This window comes from Pelophylax lessonae, assembly GCF_965119305.1.
Source record: "Pelophylax lessonae genome assembly, chromosome: 5".
Classification (NCBI taxonomy): domain Eukaryota; kingdom Metazoa; phylum Chordata; class Amphibia; order Anura; family Ranidae; genus Pelophylax; species Pelophylax lessonae.
This window is the reverse complement of record NC_138772.1, coordinates 168,052,309-168,074,359: the sequence shown is the minus strand read 5'-3', so window position 1 is coordinate 168,074,359 and position 22,051 is coordinate 168,052,309. Positions and strand designations below refer to the sequence as shown.

The window sequence follows — 22,051 nt, the reverse complement described above, 5'->3', positions numbered from 1 at the left end:
TGGTCATGCAACAATGTACCCATATGAAATTTGTCTCATTTCTTTTCACACAAAGAGTTTTCTTTTGGTGGTATTCGATCACCACTGGATTTTTATTTTTTTGCTAAATAAAACGAAAAAAAGGACTAAAACATTTTGAAACGAAAAAAAAAAAATATTATTAAAAACGAAAAAAAGACTAAAAATTTTGAAACAAAAAAAAAATAATAATTATTTGTTTCTGTTATAAAATTTTGCAAATAAATAATCTTTCTTTATAAATGTAGACTAAAATGTATTCTGCTACATTTCTTTGGTGAAAAGATCCCAAATGAAGGTATATTATTTAGTCTGTGGGAAAGTTATACCAAGTCCACAAACTATGGTACAGTGCCTTGAAAAAATATTCATACCCCTTAAAATTTTCCAAATTTTGTGATCTTACAACCAAAAAATATAAATGTACTTTATTGGGATGGAAAATACAGCTGTTCTGTGAAGCCCTCAAAGGTTTCTAGAGAACCTTAGTGAACAAACAGCATCATGAAGGCCAAGGAACACACTAGACAGGTCAGGGATAAAGTTGTGGAGAAATTTAAAGTAGGGTTAGGTTATAACAAAAATATCCCAAGCTTTGAACATCTCACGGAGCACTGTTCAATCATTCATCACCCAAAAAGGAAGAGTATGGCACAACTGCAAGGCATGGCCGTCCACCTAAACTGACAGGCCGGGAAAGGAGAGCATTAATCATAGAAACAGCCAAGGGGCCCATGGTAACTGGAGAAGCTGCAGAGATCCACAGCTCAGGTGGGAGAATCTGTCCACAAAACAACTATTAGTCGTACACTCCACAAATCTGGCCTTTATGAAAGAGTGGCAAGAAGAAAGCCATTGTTGAAAGAAAGCCATAAGTCCTGTTTTCAGTTTGCGAGAAGCCATGTGGAGGACACAGCAAACATGTGAAAGAAGGTGCTATGGTCAGATTAGACCAAAATTTAACTTTTTGGCCTAAAAGCAAAACGCTATGTGTGGTGGAAAACTAACACTGCAGATCACCCTGAACACACTATCCCCACCATAAAACATGGTGGTGGCAGCATCTTGTTGTGGGGATGCTTTTCTTCTGCAAGGACAGGCAAGCTGGTCAGAGTTGATGGGAATATGAATGAAGCCAAATACAGGGCAATCCTAGAAAAAAACCTGTTAAGAGTCTGGGAAAGCCCTAAACCTGGGGTGGAGGTTTACCTTCCAGCAGGACAACCACCTTAAACATACAGCCAGAGCTACAATGGAATGGTTTCAAAGCATATTCATGTGTTAGAATGGCCCAGTCAAAGTCCAGACCTAAATCCAATTGAGAATCTGTGGCAAGACTTGAAAATTGCTGCTCACAGACGCTCTCTGTCTAATCCAATTGAGCTTTTTTGCAAAGAAGAATGAGCAAAAATCTCACTCTCTAGATGTCTGGCATCTAGAAAGCTGGCAGAGACAATACTTTTTCAAGGCACTGTATATATCTGAAAATGTATAAATCCTGATGTACTGATGGGCTATCTAATTTCTTGAGGCCCAAAAATTCCAGGACATTACAGATATCCCAAAAAGGGACTCAGAAAGTCCAAGGTATTTAGTAAGCGGCATAGCAAGTTTTTAGAAGTTGTAATTTTTTGTCACTATTTTTTTGGAAAATAAAACAATTGTTTTTTTTTTCACAATTATTTTACTGTCACTAGTGCAGTACAGCGTCATCATATAACTGGTATGGTGGTGATCAGGGACACTGACTGGTGACTGTATGTAGAAAACAACATTTTTAAAATATTTATTTTCTTTTTATTCCTTTTTTTTTATGATTTTATATTGCATACTGTGACCAGAGCAATACAGTGTTACCACAGTAACACTGTACTACTCTGGAGGGGTGATCAGGATTATTATTTTTTTTTTTTACAAACTAGGATTGCTTATAACAATGAATTTCACTGTTATAAACAACCATTTTTTTGGATTGAAAACTATTAATTCAATGTATACTATTTAGATTAGCGGTGATTGGCCACAGCTAATCACATGGTACAGATGGGCTGTAATTGGCTCTGTCTGCACCATCTGATCATTGGGACCAGTCACAGAGATCAACACAATATTACACAATGCACGGCATGAATGGAAGCCATCCATTGTGTACAAATCTCATGTGATCTACTTTGATTGGTTACAGTGATCACATGGTACAGGCAGTGGGCCGGTTCACTGTTCGGTCATCTGCTGTGTCCGTTGGACACAGCGGGTGACAGATCGCACTGTGGGGTGCACGGGAGGCGCCCTCTGGGGAGGACATCATATGATCTTCACCCAGAACGAGAGAGCTCCCGTCCAGCCTATAGTAAAATGACATTAAAGTAGAGAAGGTGTAGAAGTAGAAGGTGTTAAAAGTATAACTACAAAAGGCAAAACTTTTTTTTTTTTTTTTTTTTTTTTTAGTATTGGATAGAGTGGAGAGGGATTTCCCCTCCTCTCTATTTGTTTAGTTTACCATTATCATTGAAAGTGAAAATAAAATAAAAATCCCAAATTTTGGGTTTTACCCAGAAAATAATTAGAGGGTAAATCCTCAAATAGTTTGGTGACCTTAGGGGCCCCAAGGGACTCCATTAATTTACAAGGATTCCTCCTTATTTCTTGTTTTGGGTATGGGACAGGAAGTGAAAGTAAATCTTCCCAATTGGGCACAGATAGGAAAAAACTGACCGGGGTTAGAACCCTCCTTTACTCTATCCAACATAAAACAAAACATATTTCCTGTAGTCTTTCCTATAGTTCCTATAGTTCTACTTGAGGTAGCCAATTTGACATTTTCATGGCTCTTACTGTAAAGAAGCCTTTCCATATGTGAAGCGTAAATCTCTTTTCCTCCAGATGTAAAGAGTGCCTCCTTGTCCTTTGTGATGACTTTAAAGTGAATAATTCTGCACCAAAGCAACTATATAGACTACTTATGTATTTACACATGGCAAAAATAACCCCATGTAACCGCCTCTTCTCAAGGGTTCAGCTAATCTTTCCTCATAGCGGAGCTCCTCCATGCCTGTTTTCAGTTTGGTTGCCTATTCTGCACTCTCCAGTTCAGCACTATGCGGTCCTAAAGGCAACTCCAGGGAAAAAAAAGTATTTTTTTTCCCATGTAGTGGGGCTGTGCCCGCACTGCGTCGGTCAACTGCTAGTTAGGAGGCGGTCTAGGAGTGAGCAGAAAGCACATACTTGATTTTTCTTTTCCCTAGAAAACAGTGCTCCCCCACAGTCCAGCGATGGACTATTCCTGGTCTATAGAGCCTGCTCTGGGCATGATGACGTCAGGAACAGTGTATTTAACCACTTTAAGACCGGAAGGATTTGCTCCCTTAATGACCAGGCCCTATTTTGCGATTCGGCACTGCGTTACTTTAACGGACAATTGCACGGTCGTACGACGCTGCACCCAAACAAAATTGATGTCCTTCTTTTTTCTTTTCCCACAAATAGAGCTTTCTTTTTGGTGGTATTTGATCACCTGTGCAATTTTTATTTTTTGTGCTATAAACAAAAAAGAGCGACAATTTTGAAATGACAAAAAACAATATATTTCACATTCTGCTATAGGACATTCTCACTTAAAAAATATTTTTTTTTTTTTAACATTTTAGGCCAATTTGTATTCTGCTACATATTTTTGGTAAAAAAAAAAAAAAAAAAAAATCGCAATAGGCGTATTTTGATTGGTTTGCGCAAAAAATTATCGCGTCTACTAACTACAGCAAAGATTTAGGTCTTTTTTTTTTTTTTTACTAGTAATGGCGGCGATCTGCGATTTTTTTGCGGGACTGCGACATTGCGGCAGATAGATCGGACCCCTAACTGACATTTTTGACACTTTTGGGGGTACCAGTGACATTACTACAGTAATCAGTGCTATAAATATGCACTGTTACTGTAATAATGACACTGGCAAAGAAGGGGTTAACGGTATAGGTGTTAAGGGGTTAAATGTGGCCCTAGGGGAGTGTTTCTAACTGTGGGGGTGTGGCTTCTGAGATTACCATAGAGACATGTGATCCTATATAGCAGGATTACATGAGCTCTGTGATCATCCCAGGGAGAAGGACAGTCGGCTGTGTTTACAATAGCTGACCATTCTCTCTCAGCGGGGAGTGATCGCAGGTGTCAGACGGCATTCGGAGCCGCCTGACCCGCGCATTAGCTTCCCTGCTGCCGAGAGGGGGTGGGAGCGCGCCGGTGGCGGCGTGCCCTCGCCCCCTAGCTTCTGGGCTGACGTAGATATGACTGACTAGCAACTGACGTAGATATGTTGGTTTGCGCAGGAGAGCCACCCTGCCGCAGTAAAAAGGCGGTGGGTGGTTGGGAAGTGGTTAAAACCAGGGCTGTGGAGTCGATAGATAAATGTTCAGACTCCGACTCCTCAGTTTTTTGTACTTCGACTCTGACTCCTCTGTATATGCTAATGTATTTTATACATTCCTTAAAAGGAAAGAAAGGCAACATGTCATTACCACAGGACTACTGGCTGGGAAGCCAACAGTCTACTGTATTAACAGTTTAAGCAAAAGACAAACACAATGAAAACAACAAAGTTTTATTTATTATTTTTATTAATTAATCAAATGGCTGGATAGTAGCAGCAGGCATAAACATCAGGAACAGAAACTTCCATTTTGTCTAAGAAGGAATCAAAGTCTAGAAGAAGTTGATCCTGAGTTACCACTATTGCTTAAAAGAACTTCATCCTGTGGAGGTATTTCAGGTCGTAATCCCTTCATGCGAACTGCTACATCATAGAGAGCCTTTTTCCCAGTAGCAGTCTGTTCACTGTTCAACAAAAGTTGGGTCATTGGGTCGACATAAATAGCCGCTAACAAGATTTCATTTTCCAGCAAAAGACTCTCTCTTTTCATCATTGAAGATGCAATGCCCTCAGCTATTAACACTCCCTTTTTTGTTCAGGCGATATAACAGGCTCTTCCATTCCAAGAGGAATTTACCCGGGGTTAGATTGTCACATTGCAACCTCTTGGTGACAGTGAAGGGGTGAGAAAGAAGGTTCTCCAGCTCTTTTGTTTGTGTCCACTGGCTTTCAGTTAATGCAAGATTTTCATTGTCCATTTCTTCTATGAAGTCTTTAAGTTCAAGCAAACGCTTCACCATTAAATAAGTGCTTCCCCAGCGAGTTGTTTGATCCAAAATGGCTCCTTTTCCTGCACGTCTTTTCAAAATTGCATCTGTTTTCGGGGCCCTGGCTGCAACAGTTACTTGCCGTAAATTGGCAATTAGTGTAGCTGCATGGCGATCTTTTAATCCATCTCTTATGGCAAGTTGCAGTGTATGAACAGCACATCGCATATGATGAATAGTAGCAAGCTTCAATGCTTCTTCAACAAAGTTGTCTAAAAAAATGTCAACATTCTCTTCAGTTTCTAAACTTTCTCCAATACTTGCAGAGCTGTCTTCCTCTACCTCTAATATCTGTTTGTTACCTTCTTCATCTGCGTTCATCTTCTCAATTGTGCTCAACATGTTAGAAGCGTTATCTGTCACAACACATAAAATCTGTTCCTTTGTCATTTCAAAATCTTCTAGAACTCCCTCCACTAACTTCTGAAGGTAATCACTGGTGTGATGTGCCTGAGTGTCCTTTAATCCGAGGGTCCGTGTTATTGTTTTGTTATTTTCATCCACAAATCTAACATTAATAGCGAAATAATTGACTCTGTGACGTGTGCATGCATCCATTTTAAGGAAGACAAAACGTCCTTTCAGAACTTTCTGTAGTTCTTCCTTTTTACATTTGGCCTCGTCAATTATAAGTTTCCTTATACTAAGTCATTAATTATAACTTATTGTGAATTGGGACATTTAAACTTGCTTTTTTTTTTTAATTCCAATCTAAATTTAGTAGGAGTCGGAGTTGGAGTCGGTGCATTGTTTGCCGACTCCGACTCCAGGTACCCAAAATTTCCTCTGACTCCGACTCCTTGACTCAGACTCCACAGCCCTGGTTAAAACTGCTCTAGTGTGGGGTTGCCAGACTGGTCTCTTGCTGGAATGATTGAAGGATTAGGTAAGTATATCTCCACTCTCGTCTCCCATAGAAAACAAATTAGCAGTTACCCAGTGTGGGAACAGCCCCACTGCATGGGGAAAAAAACAGATTTTGCCAAGAGTTGGGCTTTAAGCCAGCCATACATGAATCGAAAATCAGGGACCATCAACTTACTTCTGTACCAACAACCTGACAGGTATTTTCCAAACGATCAGTGCAGCAGGCTATAGCCGGCAACATTGATCATTGTGTTCTAACAGCGAGGAAGGCTCCCCGGAATCGGAAAACAATAGCACAGCGGGAGCGATTCCCCCATCCACCTCAAATGTCTGGATGGGAAAATCAGTCCCATTTTTTTTTTATTCAACCTGCTGGTTGAACGAAAAAATATATAACATACAGCTACCAGAGAGAGGAGGTAACGCTGCACAACACTATCTAGGCTCAGATCTATGGCTGAAAACAGCAATACCAAGTGTGGTTTGTACAATGTTGTTTTTTTCTATATTTTGCAGGTTACCACAGAACCATTTAGGTTTCAAACTGACCACAGCAACTTTTATTGTGCTTCCAGCGTTAAAAAATAAATGATCACCACTTCTATCATTAATTACAATGGAGGAGTATTCAGTACCATCACTATACTGAATGTTTTACTGACGGCAATGCCTGATTATAGGTTTCCAGAAAGGTGCACCATCTCTGCACATACCTCTAACATTGGTGGGGTTACTAAAACTAGTGCACACAGAATCTGGTGCACCTGTGCATAGTAACCAATCAGCTTCTAGGTTTTATTGTCAAAGCTTAAGGTCCAGTTCACCCTACTGCCACCTGAAAGTCACACGACTTCCTGGCGACTTGAGTACTACTTTGATGCGACTTTGTCTTGTCCAGGTATGCAGAGATAACAGCATACAGGAAGAGGCCATGCACTGCCTGGATATTCTTCCCATAATGTTAGATCCAAATCACATCAATATAAAAACGAGGATATGACTTGGAGGCGACTTCCATTAACCAGTTAACGACTGCACATATACTGCGGCAGGGTGGCTGCTCTGCGCCAGATCACGTATCTAGTATGTCATCTGAAACTCCTGGGACTGTGCCGTTGGCAACCCACTAACGCTGTTATTCCACACAGCGGGTGCCCAGCAGCAGGTGTCGTGGACTTGATGTCCGCCGACACCCGCCAAATACACATGGCACAGGCACGACGACAATCTGTAAACAAGGCCAATTGTTGTTCTGTCAGAAGGGAAGGCAAAAATCCTGTGTTTATGCTAAGCAGGAACACGGATCTTTGTACTCCCCTAGTCAAAGCACCTCCCCCACAGTGAGTAAGCACAACCTAGGCACACAGTTAACCCTCTGATCGCCCCTGATGTTAATCACTTCCCTGCCAGTGTCATTAGTACAGTGACAGTGCATATTTATTTAAAGCGGAGTTCCAGCCATTTACTCACCTGTCCAACGGTCCAGCGATGCGGCCGCCGGAAGCCTCGATCCTCTCCCTCGGCATCACTGCTGTGGGCACCCGGCTGTTACAGTTTGCGGCTTCACAGCCGGGTACCCACTGCGCATGCGCGAGTCGCGCTGCGTGCCGTGATTGGCCGGCAATCTTCTGGGACCTCTGACGTGTCCCAGAAGATTGCAGGGACGGAGGGGTGAGGAGAACTTCCGCTCAGGGCGCCGCGGCGCTCCGAGCGGAAGTAGGAGCGGGTACCTGTCAAAACTAGGTACCCGCTCCCCCCCCCAAAAAATGACATGCCAAATGTGGCATGTCGGGGGGTCAGGACTCCCTAAAGCGGAAGTTCCACTTTTGGGTGGAACTCCGCTTTAAGCACTGATCACTGTACTAATGTCACTGGTCCCCAGAAAGTGTCAAAGGTGTCAGCTAGTTGTCCGATTTGTCCACCGAAATATCGCAGTCCCGCTATAAGTCGTTGATCGCCGCCATTACTAGTAAAAAAAAAAATATATTAATATCTCATAGTTTGTAGACGGATAACTTTTGCGCAAACCAATCACTATACTATTGGGATTTTTTTTCCAAAAATCTGTATTAGAATACATATTGGCCTAAATTGATGAAGAAATAAGATTTTTTACATTCTTTTATTGGGCATGTTTTATAGCCAAAAGTAAAATATGTTTTTTTTTTTTTGTTTATTTTGCAAAAAATAAAAACCCCAGGGGTGATCAAATATCATCAAAAGAAAGCTCTATTTGTGGGGAAAAAATGTCAAAAATATTATTTGGGTACAGAGTCACACGAACGCACAATTGTCGGTTAAAGTAACGCAGTGCCGAATCACACAAAATGACCTGCTCATGCAGGGGGTAAACCTTCCGGAGCTAAAGTGGTTAAAGTCTTTGAGGACAAGTCGGATAGAGGTCACCTTGAAGTATAGTGCCTTGCGAAAGTATTCAGCCCCCTTGAACTTTGCGACCTTTTGCCACATTTCAGGCTTCAAACATAAAGATATAAAACTGTAATTTTTTGTGAAGAATCAACAAGTGGGACACAATCATGAAGTGGAACTAAATTTATTGGATATTTCAAACTTTTTTAACAAATAAAAAACTGAAAAATTGGGCGTGCAAAATTATTCAGCCCCCTTAAGTAAATACTTTGTAGTGCCACCTTTTGCTGCGATTACAGCTGTAAGTCGCTTGGGGTATGTCTCTATCAGTTTTGCACATCGAAAGACTGAAATTTTTGCCCATTCCTCCTTGTAAAACAGCTCGAGCTCAGTGCGGCTGGATGAAGAGCGTTTGTGAACAGCAGTTTTCAGTTCTTTCCACAGATTCTCTATTGGATTCAGGTCTGGACTTTGACTTGGCCATTCTAACACCTGGATATGTTTATTTGTGAACTATTCCATTGTAGATTTTGCTTTATGTTTTGGATCATTGTCTTGTTGGAAGACAAATCTCCGTCCCAGTCTCAGGTCTTTTGTAGACTCCATCAGGTTTTCTTCCAGAATGGTCCTGTATTTGGCTCCATCCATCTTCCCATCAATTTTAACCATCTTCCCTGTCCCTGCTGAAGAAAAGCAGGCCCAAACCATGATGCTGCCACCACCATGTTTGACAGTGGGGATGGTGTGTTCATGGTGATGAGCTGTGTTGCTTTTACGCCAAACATAACATTTTGCATTGTTGCCAAAAAGTTCGATTTTGGTTTCATCTGACCAGAGCACCTTCTTCCACATGTTTGGTGTGTCTCCCAGGTGGCTTGTGGCAAACTTTAAACTACACTTTTTATGGATTTCTTTAAGAAATGGCTTTCTTGTTGCAACTCTTCCATAAAGGCCAGATTTGTGCAGTATACAGTACAACTGATTGTTGTCCTATGGACAGAGTCTCCCACCTCAGCTGTAGATCTCTGCAGTTCATCCAGAGTGATCATGGGCCTCTTGGCTGCATCTCCGATCAGTCTTCTCCTTGTATGAGCTGAAAGTTTAGAGGGACGGCCAGGTCTTCGTAGATTTGCAGTGGTCTGATACTCCTTCCATTTCAATATTATCGCTTGCACAGTGCTCCTTGGGATGTTTAAAGCTTGGGAAATCTTTTTGTATCCGAATCTGGCTTTAAACTTCTCCACAACAGTATCTCGGACCTGCCTGGTGTGTTCCTTGTTCTTCATCATGCTCTCTGTGCTTTAAACGGACCTCTGAGACTATCACAGTGCAGGGGCATTTATACGGAGACTTGATTACACACAGGTGGATTATATTTATCTTCATTAGTCATTTAGGTCAACATTGGATCATTCAGAGATCCTCACTGAACTTCTGGAGAGAGTTTGCTGCACTGAAAGTAAAAGGGCTGAATAAATTTTGCACGCCCAATTTTTCAGTTTTTTATTTGTTAACAAAGTTTGAAATATCCAATACATTTAATTCCACTTCATGATTTTGTCCCACTTGTTGTTGGTTCTTCACAAAAAAATACAGTTTTATATCTTTATATTTGTAGCCTGAAATGTGGCAAAAGGTCGCAAAGTTCAAGGGGGGCGAAAACTTTCGCAAGGCACTGTAGTACAGGAACCTTTTCTAAAGTCAGAACGACTTCAGTAGGGCTAACTAAGACCGCTCTCATTGACTAACCTAGGATTTCACAGGTCATGCGATTTGGGGTCTCACAAGTCGTGGCGGTGTGAACCGAGCCTAATTGAACAAGGTGAAGTTAAAAGCTAATTGGTTACTATGCACGGCTGCACCAGATTCTGTGTGCTCCAGTTTTAGTAAATCTCCCCCACATAGGTGTGTGCAGCCTATTGCATTAGTATGTATTAAAACATGGACAGTGTTAGTAGCGTAGAGGTTGGCGTCAGTAGGGCAGTCGATTGGGTCTGTAGTTTTTTTTTTTTTTTTTATCATTTCATTTTTTTACAACTTTTTTTTTTAGGAACCCCGTTGGCGGCTTTTGTGAAATAGCAGGGGGAATCTGCACTGCACAGGGCGATTAAGGTGTGCCCAGGCACACCCAGCACACCCCCTGCAAACGCCTATGCTCCCCCATAGAATCCACTCCACGGGTCAGCTGCCTGTCTAGACTCAGCTATGAAAGGTGTGCAGAATTAGACACTGAACACTATATAGAACACTATATAGCAGGGACAGAGGCTGTAATGTTTGTTCCTGTACAGAAGCCAAGCAAGTTAAAATATGCATACTTTAAATGTTGTTCCAACAACTTAAAGGTGGTTATAAACTAGTAGAGTTTTGTTTGACATTTTTTGGTATAAGAACGATTGTTTTTCTAATTACAAATGGGGTCAAATTGACATTCATTGATGAGACAGTGATGAGAAAATTAGACGGAGGAGGATGGAAAAGTTTTCTCGAATGGATGAATTTATAACACAGAATGTGGTTTTCATTCAGTAAAGTCTATTCCAGTGTTTCTCAACCTTTTTTCAGTTGCGGCACCCTTAACAATTCTGCACAATCTCGAGGCACCCCATTCTAAAATGTAAAAAATAAAAACCTAAACTAATAGTTATACATAAGGCAGCAACATCCATACACATGGGCTAACATTAGAATTGATTTATTCCTCTGCAAACTGGTACGGATTAGTATTCTAGGGTTTATCTTCTCCTTCAGTTTCTCTTCTTCTATTTGCTAATGTGACCCCAGTGCTGATGGAGAAAGGATGAGGAGGAGTAAATAAGGATACTGTGCAAGCACTCGTCATTCTACTTATCAACAAGTGATGTCACTGGTTGTCAGGATGCCAGTGGCTTGACCTGCACAGTGCCCAGGGTTGTCAGGGTGCCAGTGGCTTGACCCGCACAGTGCCCAGGGTTGTCAGGGTGCCAGTGGCTTGATCTGCACAGTGCCCAGGGTTGTCAGGGTGCCAGTGGCTTGATCTGCACAGTGCCCAGGGTTGTCAGGGTGCCAGTGGCTTGATCTGCACAGTGCCCAGGGTTGTCAGGGTGCCAGTGGATTGACCCGCACAGTGCCCAGGGTGCCAGTGGCTTGACCTGCACAGTGCCCAGGGTTGTCAGGGTGCCAGTGGATTGACCCGCACAGTGCCCAGGGTGCCAGTGGCTTGACCCGCACAGTGCCCAGGGTTGTCAGGGTGCCAGTGGCTTGACCCACACAGTGCCCAGGGTTGTCAGGGTGCCAGTGGCTTGACAAGCTCAGTGCACACAGTTGTAATTCTACAAAGTAAAAACCTGTGGCAATTTGTTGCCATTTTGCCAAGGCACCCCTGAAGAACCCAGGAGGCACACCAGGGTGCCACGGCACCCTGGTTGAAAAAGGCTGGTCTATTCATTCCCAAATCGCATGTTAAAAGCAAACAAAATCTTGAACTACTTTTGAACATGCGAATGTGCTGAGAATTTTTGTCCGAATTTTTGTTTGAAATTTTATTAGTGTATACTCAGCTTTACGGTGAGAAATAAATAGTTGGTGTAAAATAGAAACATCACCAAAGCTGATCTACAGACTGATCTGTATCAGCAGTATAAAAGGACATTTTAATCTGAACATTTCCCTACTCCTCCCAGACAGAGCCTGCTGAACAGCTTTAGATTCCTTTTATGCTATATTTGTCTCCACCAAAAAGGACAACACCCTAGCCACAGCCTTTTTTGCTGTACATAATATGAAGAGAACGGCCAACTCAGACGGTTGTTCTTGTTGGCATACACAGCAATGGGAAATACACTACAAGTAAGGCCCCTTTCACACTTGTGCAACCTAAAAGTCGATTTTGACTGGAACCATATAAAAAAAACACAAAGGGCGCACCGACCTAGTGCATTATCCTGAGACAAATAATTTACTGTATAAAAACATGGTAAGTATTACACTCACAAATTTGCAATTGTTAAAAGCATCACAGATCTCAGCATGTTTCATTCAACTGTATCATCCTATATAACAGAACTAAACTCAGTGGGCTGACCCATTTTGAGGATTTGGCTCTGAAGAGGAAACCCTCGAAACGCGTAAGCCCACTGGGTCTCCAGTTTCTGTTGTATATGATAAAGCAATTGGATGGTACATGCGGAGATTTATGACGCGCTTTTAACAGTTGCAACAGCTGAAAAGACAGCTATGGCTAGATTTATATTCTTGGAAGGAAGGAAGGAAGGAAGGAAGGAAGGAAGGAAGGAAGGAAGGAAGGAAGGAAGGATCTTGTTCCTTTAAAGCAGGTTAAACAGCACAGTGCTTGTGCTGTCTAACCTGTCCCTTTCCATGCTGTAAAAAACCTGGTTGATTCTGCCTGTTCCTGTGTCCCCCTATGTAGATTGACCACAGTAAACATGGCTGCTGATCCAGGATACTGTGGCCAATTTATGTGCCTACGTCATCCCGCAGTCTCTCCTCTTTCTCCCTCCTTTCCTGCCTGTCAGCTTCTGTGTGTGAGCGATCTCCTCCCAACCTCCCCTCCTGCCACAATTAGTTGCTGGCAGTAAAGTCAGAATAGGATTACTGCCAGATCCTCTGTTATACCAAGGTATACTACACAGTGTAAATGTTTGTTTAAAATGATGCCGCATTGCCGCTAAATACCTTCTTTTAGATTGGCTCTGTGACCTCTCAATCTAAGGGCTACAGTGGGAGGGGCTGAGCGGACAGCACAGAGGTCATTTGACCTCCCGGCTGAAGAGGGGGATCTCTGCCCCTCCCGCTGTAGCACTTCGATCAGGGGAGGAGAGCAGCGGGAGGTCACATGACCGCACAGAGGCAATCTGAAATATGGTATTTATTTATCAGCATCATTTTTACCACTTTAGACCCGGAGGATTTGGCTGCTCAATGACCAGGCCCTATTTTGCGATTTAGCACTGCGTGAGTTTAACGGACAATTGCACGGTCCTGCGACGCTATACCCAAACAAAATTGACGTCCTTTTTTTCCCACAAACAGAGCTTTCTTTTAGTGGTATTTGATCACCTGTGCAATTTTTATAAACAAAAAAAATGAGCGACAATTTTGAAAAAATAACAATATTTTTCACATTTTTTTATAGGAAATTCTCCAAAAAAATTTAAAAAAATCTAAATTTTTTAACATTTTAGGCCAATTTGTTTTCTGCTACATATTTTTGGTAAAGAAATAAAATAAAAATAAAAATCGCAATAAGCGTATTTTGATTGGTTTGCGCAAAATTTATTGCATTTACTAACTACGGGAAAGATTTATGTCATTTTTATTGGTTTTTTTTTTTTTTTTACTAGTAAAGGCGGCGATCTGCGATTTTTTTTTTTGCGGGACTGCGACATTGCAGCGGACAGATCGGACCCCCAACTGACATTTGTTACACTTTTGGGGGTACCAGTGACATTACTACGGTAATCAGTGCTAAAAATATGCACTGTTACTGTAAAAATGACACTGGCAGGGAAGGGGCTACCATTACTGGTGATCAGTGGGTTAAATGTGTCCCTAGGGGCATGATTCTAACTGTCAGGGGGTGTGGCTTGTGAAGTAATCACAGAGATATGCGATCCTATATAGCAGGATCACATAGCCTCTGTGATTACTTCACGGAGAATGACAGACGGCTGTGTTTACATCAGCCGTCTGTCCTTCTCTCTCTGCTGCGGGAGATCGTGAGTGGCCGGCGGCCATCGGAGTCGCCAGTCACACGCGCTGGCTCCCCAGCTAACGAGCGGGGGCGGGTGCGCGCCCCTGGCGGCGTGCGCTCGCCCCCTAGAGTCTCCTGAGCGAGCGACGTAACATAACGTCGCTTTGCCCAGGAGCGCCTGCCTGCCGCAGTAAAACTGCAGCGGGTGGTCGTTATTTGGTTAAAACAAACATTAACACTGTGTAGTATAATCCTGCTCTGACTTTAAAACCACTTTAAAGTTTTATCTTCATATGTGCTGTCCTAAGCTGGCCACACACATATAGATTTTATTTGAAACTTTTGAAAACGAGGAGTAATGGCCCTATTTAAAGGGCAAGGCGCAGTGAGACCATACTTTATTGTGGGTCAATATTTGCAGGTAAGTAATTCAGCTGGAAGGTGGAGGATCACATGGTGTGGTGGTAAGGAATTAATATTATCTGGCACATATAATATTAATATTCACTGAAGAAGGGATTCAGACCTTGGACACCTGATATATAAAGGCATACACTGAAATGTATGTATGCAGTTTACATTGACACACAGGATATATATGTAAAAATTTCTGTTTTATTGGATTTTTCAAGTATTTTAGTCACGTCTGATAAACACAAAGTTAGTTGCTCTTTGAAACACTGGAAAAAAAAAAATGGCAAAACTTTTTTTTTCAATTTTGGATAGCGCAACGGTTGTTAGATTTTTTTTCCCCATCTGTGTCCCTTTGCACAGTTTTTCCCTCATTTCCTGTCCCACAGCCAAAACAGGAAGTGAGAAGAAATTCCTGCAAATTAAAGGCAAGAAGAAAGGCAGCGCCATCTAAGAGTAGCAGTATGAGACTGTAATAGCCATAATAAGTAAACAACTCACAAGATAATGAGATGTAAGCATTAAGAATAAGTCCCCGCTGTGTATGACCGGATGGTCGGCGATTCTAGTCAGAGAGGCCGGAGGGAGCCTTCGGCTGTGTGGGTGGATAGCAACACTTCCTGGGGCTGGTCCGAGGATGCTGGGGGGAGCCGATGTCCCGGGCGTCACAAGCGATAGGAGTGGCATGTGTTCAGAGCATGCGTGTTTCTTTTTCAGGCCGCCGGGGGGTGGGGGGCTTTGTTTGAAGGTGGGATTTATATACAGCCAACCAAATTGCACTAAATACAATCATGGAGAGACAATTCCCAGGTCACCAGAACTAGTGTCCCCATTGGAAGATTTGCCTTTGGGGACAACCCAAAATTTGGGATTCTCTTTTACTTCTTTCAATGCTAATGGTAAACAAGACAAATAGAGAGGGGTAATGTCCATAACGGGGGCACAGACAGTAAAAAAAAACTGACAGGGGTTCTAATTCCTCTCCACTCTATCCAACACGTATAAAAAAAAAAAAAAGTTTTGCCTTTAGTTATAATTTAACCACTATCTTCTCTTTGCGCATGCATATTTTTCGGCTCGTTTCCCTAGACCTGACTAAGCTTCACATAAAAAATCCAATTTTTTCGAATTCTCCCTTTTCACACTGGTATGCTCGGTCACACTACACTCAAAAAAGTACATTCGTTTTTTGTTTTTTTTTCTTTTTTTTGAGCATAGTCATGCATTTTTTGGCCCCATGGATTTCAAAGGGAAAGGGTTTCCTATAGAACAGGGGTTCTCAAACTTCGGCCCTCCAGCTGTTGTGGAACTACACATCCCATGATGCATTGTAAAACTCTTGACATTCACAGACATGACTAGACATGATGGGAATTGTAGTTCCTGAACAACTGGAGGGCCATAGTTTGAAGACCCCTGCTATAGAACAATGATACATTCGCAAAAACACCTGTAATAGGCCTAAAAAAATCAGATATGGATGCAGGCTTTTACATTTCCTCATAACGGGCAGGGCCCTCAAATTCCTCCTGTATGGAATTGTATTGTAACTGCACTGTCTTCCCTCATATTGTAAAGCGCTGTGCAAACTGTTGGCGCTATATAAATCCTGTAGAATAATATTAATAATAATGTTGCTGAATTAATAGTACATACCTCCATCCCTCTTGTGGGCTGAGATTTTTGATACAAGCCATTCTCTAGCTTCTGGTTTGGCATTCCTGGCAAGCTCGATCACAACTAATGGGTTGAATTCAGGCTCAGAATAAGGCACGTTTTTGAAAGTGCCTCTTAACATTTTTGCAGAGATCTGTGCAATAAAAAGGACAACTGCTGTTAGTGTCAGGCTGAGAAAAAATAAAATGACATTCATGTTAAAAAAGCTATTGCACTGCTGTGTCGTACTGTGTATCCTTCCTAAAGGTTTACACATCAAAATTGTCACAGGTAAAATATACATCAATCCTTCCAAACTGGCATAATACAAATATCTTTTGTAGTTTCCCACTTTAAGGCCGCTTTTACTTGATCAGACCAATCAGGTCCGCCTCAAAAACGGGCCACCCATTCTTCTCTATGGAGAGGCGGATGTCAGCAGAGATGTGTCCGCTGACACCCGTCTGTCATTGGATCCGAGAAGATCTGCTTAAAACAGTCGGATGGAGATATGTTTACCATCTGTCAAGCAGGTTGGATCGGGTGATCCAATCTCCCCATAGGAGGAGAGCGGGACTCTGACCGGTCCATCTATGCACCTATGCATCTATGCAGAGACGCACCTGTCATCTGTCTGCTCAGCGGGTATCAACAGAGCGATCCCCATTGAGCAGATCTGCCCCATGTGGGCCTTAGTCCCGGTTCACACTTGTGCGATGCGGGAAGGCTGCGAATTCGCAGCCTGTTCCCGCATCGCAAACGCACATCTGGCAGTTCACACTGCCATATGCGATACGCAGGGGGTGTCAATGAAATGTTAACGACACCCCCAGTTTGATCGCATATCGCAGTGCGCTCTGACAGTTCGCACAGGAAGTGTGAACTACTGTGCGATCCGATCCTGATGCGGCTGGAAAAAAGGGTCCTGTGCGTCTTTTGTGTGGGTGCAGTGCGAATTTCAGCCATACAAAGTGTATGGCTGAATTCGCACCGCACATCCGATCGCGTGTAATGAAGGAGCAGTGCTCTATGATATTACATGCGATCACCACACTCGCAAGAGTGTGAACCGGCCCTAAAGGAGAAGTAGGGCCAAGGCTCTTTTGGCCCTACTTCTCCTGTGGGTCACAGGAGTGCACTTAGTTCTGCACTACTGTGACCAAATTCAGCCGACAGCGGGCTAAAGTCTGCTATCAGCTGATATCATAGAGCCAGTTCAGGCTCTGCAGTGATCCTGACAATAATGTCAGGACCTGTCCAGATGCCTGACCACCAGCTGGCTCAGCCTCTCAGCAAGCCGATGAGAGCCTGAGCCAGCCGCTCCTGCCCCTTCCACAGTCCACCACTCCAGTAAGCACTGGAGGGGCAGAACAGAGAGCCAGTGACTGACAGTGATGCACGATTCTGGATAAAACGAGAATCACGATTTTTTAGCTTAAAGGGATTGTAAAGTCAGAAGTTTTTTTATCCTAATGCATTCTATGCATGTCACAAGGTATTTGTGCAGCGGCTTTTCAAATGCATTTTTTTGGAAAAAAAATACAAATTTTTTAACTTTAATGCACAAAAACACAATAGAATACCCAATTGTTTGGTAAAATTAAAAAGATGATATGCCGAGTAAATAGATACCAAACATGTCACGCTTTAAAATTGTGCACACCCATGCAATGACGACAGACTACATAAATGTATTTATCCAAAGGCGACACTTTAAAAAAAACCTTTACAGGTTACCGCTTTGGATTTACACAGTAGGTCTGGTGCTAGAATAACTGCCCTCAATATAACTCATGGCGATACCTCACTCATGTGTGATGCGATCGCTGTTTGCGCGTGTGCAGGATTGACGCATGCAATCGCCTTTGCATGTGAGCATAGGGGGACTCTTAGTGCCAAAGGGACGCAAATAAGCGGCCTCGGATTTAGGGGGTTGTACCGGGGTGATGTCTTCAACTATACCCCTGTACCGTTGTTTAGAGCCGACGGTCGGCTTTCTTGTAATAATTTTATGTATATATATTAGGGGGTTCTAAGTAACTTTCTACCAAAAAATACTGATTTTAACTTGTTAGCAACAAGTGTCAGAAAAAGGCTTAGTCTCCAAGGGGTTAAAAACAAATTATTTTTTTTTCTTTTTACACTGTCCCCTTTAAAAATAAAAATAGCACTTTTATTTCAATCACAGGGAATATAAATATCCCCTGTAATAGCAAAAAGGCAGGGACAGGTACTCTTTACTGGGAGATCTGTGGTCTATTAGACCCCAGATTTCTCCTCTGCCCTTAAAAGCTACAGGTCAAACCAAGATCGGTACGATCCAATGCTTTTTTCAAGCCACTAAGGGTTTGTTTACAACCACAAAAACAGAAGTAATGAAATGCTAATTACTTCTGATATAGACTATAGAGATGATCGGAGCAGGTCTATGGTCTATACGATTAGCCGCTGGAACAAAACCTGGCCTGCCCATCTGCACCAGCGGCCCACCCACCTCCATGAAGGTCCAGATACACTTGCCTAAACTCACTGACCTTGAAGTGCCAGCCCATCTCCCAGTACTAGCGTAGGCCCATCTGTGGACCCGAACAGACAAGCCCATCCACCTACCCTCATCCTCCAAATGGAATCCCCAGCTACAGCAGGTATGACTATAAAACCCCTGTGTCCCTGATGGTGAAGGAATTGGGACTGATCTCGAGTTGAGGGTTGACCTGAGGTCTATGGAGCTCTATTGTTCACTGGCACGCTGAAAAATAGCATTTAATGTGGAAAATGTTCCTGACCTCTGTGTTAGAACCTCTGCAGGGGTTTTTACTGCTGGTTGTATTCATGTTGGGGAGGTTTGTTATACTTCTGTAGGTATCAGACATTCATTGTTGCATGTGTCATCACTGGAGGGATTTCCCTCAGGTTCGGCCCTGGTGACTCCCTACAGAAGCAGGTGAGGTGTGTCAGCCTCACCTCCCTCTGCATTCCTGGTGATGGTGCAAGCGTTGGGAGCCAGAAAGAGGCGTTTGCTAGTAAAGCAGTGTCAGGTGTCTATGTATTGAGGGGGGTAGGGGGCACCCAGTCTGACATTGCAGCTAGGGTTCTAGGGCACCTAGGAGGACGGGACAAAGTACTATGTAATGCTGTGTTAGGCCGCTTTCACACAGGCTTTTTGATCGGGGCCAATCGGGTGCTCCATGCACACCTATGGAGCAGCAGATGTCAGCAGTGACATGTCAGCTGACACCCGCTCCTATCCAATCTGATCCGCTCCGTGAAATCCAGACAGATGGAATCCCTATTTTCCATCCATCTGGAGGATCAGATCGGATGAGAACGGACAGGCGTTCCAATTTCATCCGATCTCCCATAGAGGAGAGCAGGGATCTGACAGCTCCATCTCTGCACACAGAGCGGACACGGACCTGTCATGTGCCTACTCAGCGGGGATCAGGGGATCGATCCCCACTGAGCAAAACGGAGTCCACCGGGTGGAAAGTCAGTGTGAAAGGACCCTTAGGACTTTATTTTGTTGTCTACAGAGATAGCAGGGGCCAATGCTAACTGATAACAGTCCAGAGGAAGAGAGCACAAGAAGTTATCAGGTTTCTGTCTAGATGAACAGCTACTTTTTCCACTTACTGAATAGAATAAAATGCTTTCAATGGTATTTAACCACTTCTGGACCAGAAGGAATTACCCCCTTAACGACCAGGCCATTTTTTTGCGATACCGTACTGCGTTACTTTGACTGACAACTGCGCAGTCGTGCGATTCTGTACCCTAATAAAATTGATGTCCTTTTTTTCCCCACAAATAGAGCTTTCTTTTGGTGGTATTTGACTGATTTTTAATTTTGCGCTATAAACAAAAAGAAAAAAAAAAAAAAGGAGCGACAATTCTGAAAAAAAAAAAAATTAATTAATATATTTTCCTTCCTGCTATAAAATATTCCCAATGAAAAAAAAAATTAAAAATCAATTTTTTTCATAATTTAAGGTAACTTTGTATTCTGCTACATATTTTAAAAAAAAATCCCAATGAGCATATATTGATTGGTTTGCGCAACAGTTATTGCGTCTACAAACTAGGGGAAAGATTCATGTAATTTTTATTTTATTTTTTTACTAGTAATGGGGGCGATCAGCAATTTTTAGTGGGACTGCGGCGGACAGATTTGACACCTAACTGACATTTTTGACACTTTTGGGGGGACCAGTGACAATTACTATAGTAATCAGTGCAAACAATATGCACTGTTACTGTACTAATGACACTGGCAGGGAAGGGGTTAACACCTGGGGCGATCAAGGTTAAATGTGTCCCTAGGGGGTGCTTTCTAACTGTGGGGGGGGGCTTGCTGCATGAACACAGGGACCTGCATTCCTATTTTCCATCTGTCTGGAGGATTGGATAAAAACTGACAGTTGGTCCGTTATCATCCGATCTCCCATAGAGGAGAGTGGGACTCTGACAGCTCCACCTCTGCACACAGAACGGAGACGGACCTGCATACCTCCCCACATTTTGAGATAGGAACGAGACACACCTATTAGCAAAATCACGTATGCATAGGACACGCCCCCTGCCTCTCCCCTTTTAAGTAGAATTAAACAAAAAAAAAAAAATGATTCGTTAAACCCACAAGTGCTTTTTTTATCACTACTATTCCTTTATATTGGCTTTTAAATTTTTCAAATGCAGTAATTTAGAAATTGGATGAAAGATTTAGCACTGGGAAAAACTTTTTGAAAGATAAAAAGTATGTTTTATTTACAACTATATAGGTCAGACCAAAATCAGGGACAGATGAGGGGGACAGAGGGACTTTGACCCAAATCAGGGAAAGTCCCTCGAAATCAGGGACAGTTGGGAGCTATGGACCAGTCATCTGCCTGATCGGCGGACCGATCCCCCGCTGAGCAAAACAGAATCCGTGGGGTGGAAAGCCGGTGTGAAAGGACCCTAGTGGGCCATACACACTATACAATTGTCTTTAGATTTTTTCCTTTAGATTTACCAAAACCATCTACAGTAACCCCCCTTCATCACGCGGATTACGTTCCTAACCCACCCGCGAAAAGTGAAAATCCGCGAAATAGAAAGACCCTATTTAAATACACTCTAGGCATGTTTTTATAACTTTCCCTGTACTTTTAAAAGCATTTTAGGCTCCATTCACTCCTGGGCGTTTTTGAGTGTTTTTCAGCTCCAAAAACGCTCAAAAAAAAAAACGTTCCAAAACGCCCAACAAGTAAAACCCCATTCATTTAAATGGCCCCTGTTCACATCTGAGCGTTTTGCAAAACGCCTGTAGCTGAAAAAAGTACATGAGCTTCTTTTTGGGCTGATTACCAGCGTTTTTGATAGATGTCAATGCCTGCCTCCAAAAACGCCTGAAAATCGCGGTAAAAATCGCGGAAAAAGCTACGCTCAAGTGTGAATGCAGCCTAAGGGCTCTTTCACACGGTCCGCCTCTGTAGGCGGATCCGTGCTCCTCAGTGGGGATCGATCCCCGATCCCCGCTGAGCCAGCGGATGACAGCTCCGTCTCCGCTTGCAGAGCGGAGAGGGAGGTGTCTCAGCACCCGCTGCTCTCTATGGGGAATCAGATGAGAGCGGACCGCCTGTCCGCTCTCATCCGATCCCATCCGATCCGATCCCCAGGACGGATGGAAAATAGGGTTTCCATCCGTCTGGATTTCACGGACAGGATCGGATGCGGATGGCAGCGGAAATGTCACCACTGACATCCGCTGCTCCATAGGGCTGAATGGGGCATCCGATCAGATCCGCCTAAAAAACTGACAGGCGGATGTGATCGGACCGCCCGTGTGAAAGAGCCCTTAAGGTCTTT

At 43.0% G+C, this 22,051-nt stretch overlaps 1 protein-coding gene across 1 annotated transcript in view; it reads right to left on the bottom strand.

The window, feature by feature from the left end:
* Window positions 1-22,051, bottom strand: part of ANO10 (anoctamin 10) — a 164,381-nt gene that overhangs the window by 141,500 nt on the left and 830 nt on the right. Inside the window, exon 2 of the mRNA XM_082259710.1 lies at window positions 16,205-16,358. Within this exon, the coding sequence (XP_082115836.1) occupies window positions 16,205-16,346 (142 nt within the window). The 5' untranslated portion in view covers window positions 16,347-16,358. The remainder of the gene's footprint in view (window positions 1-16,204; window positions 16,359-22,051) is intronic.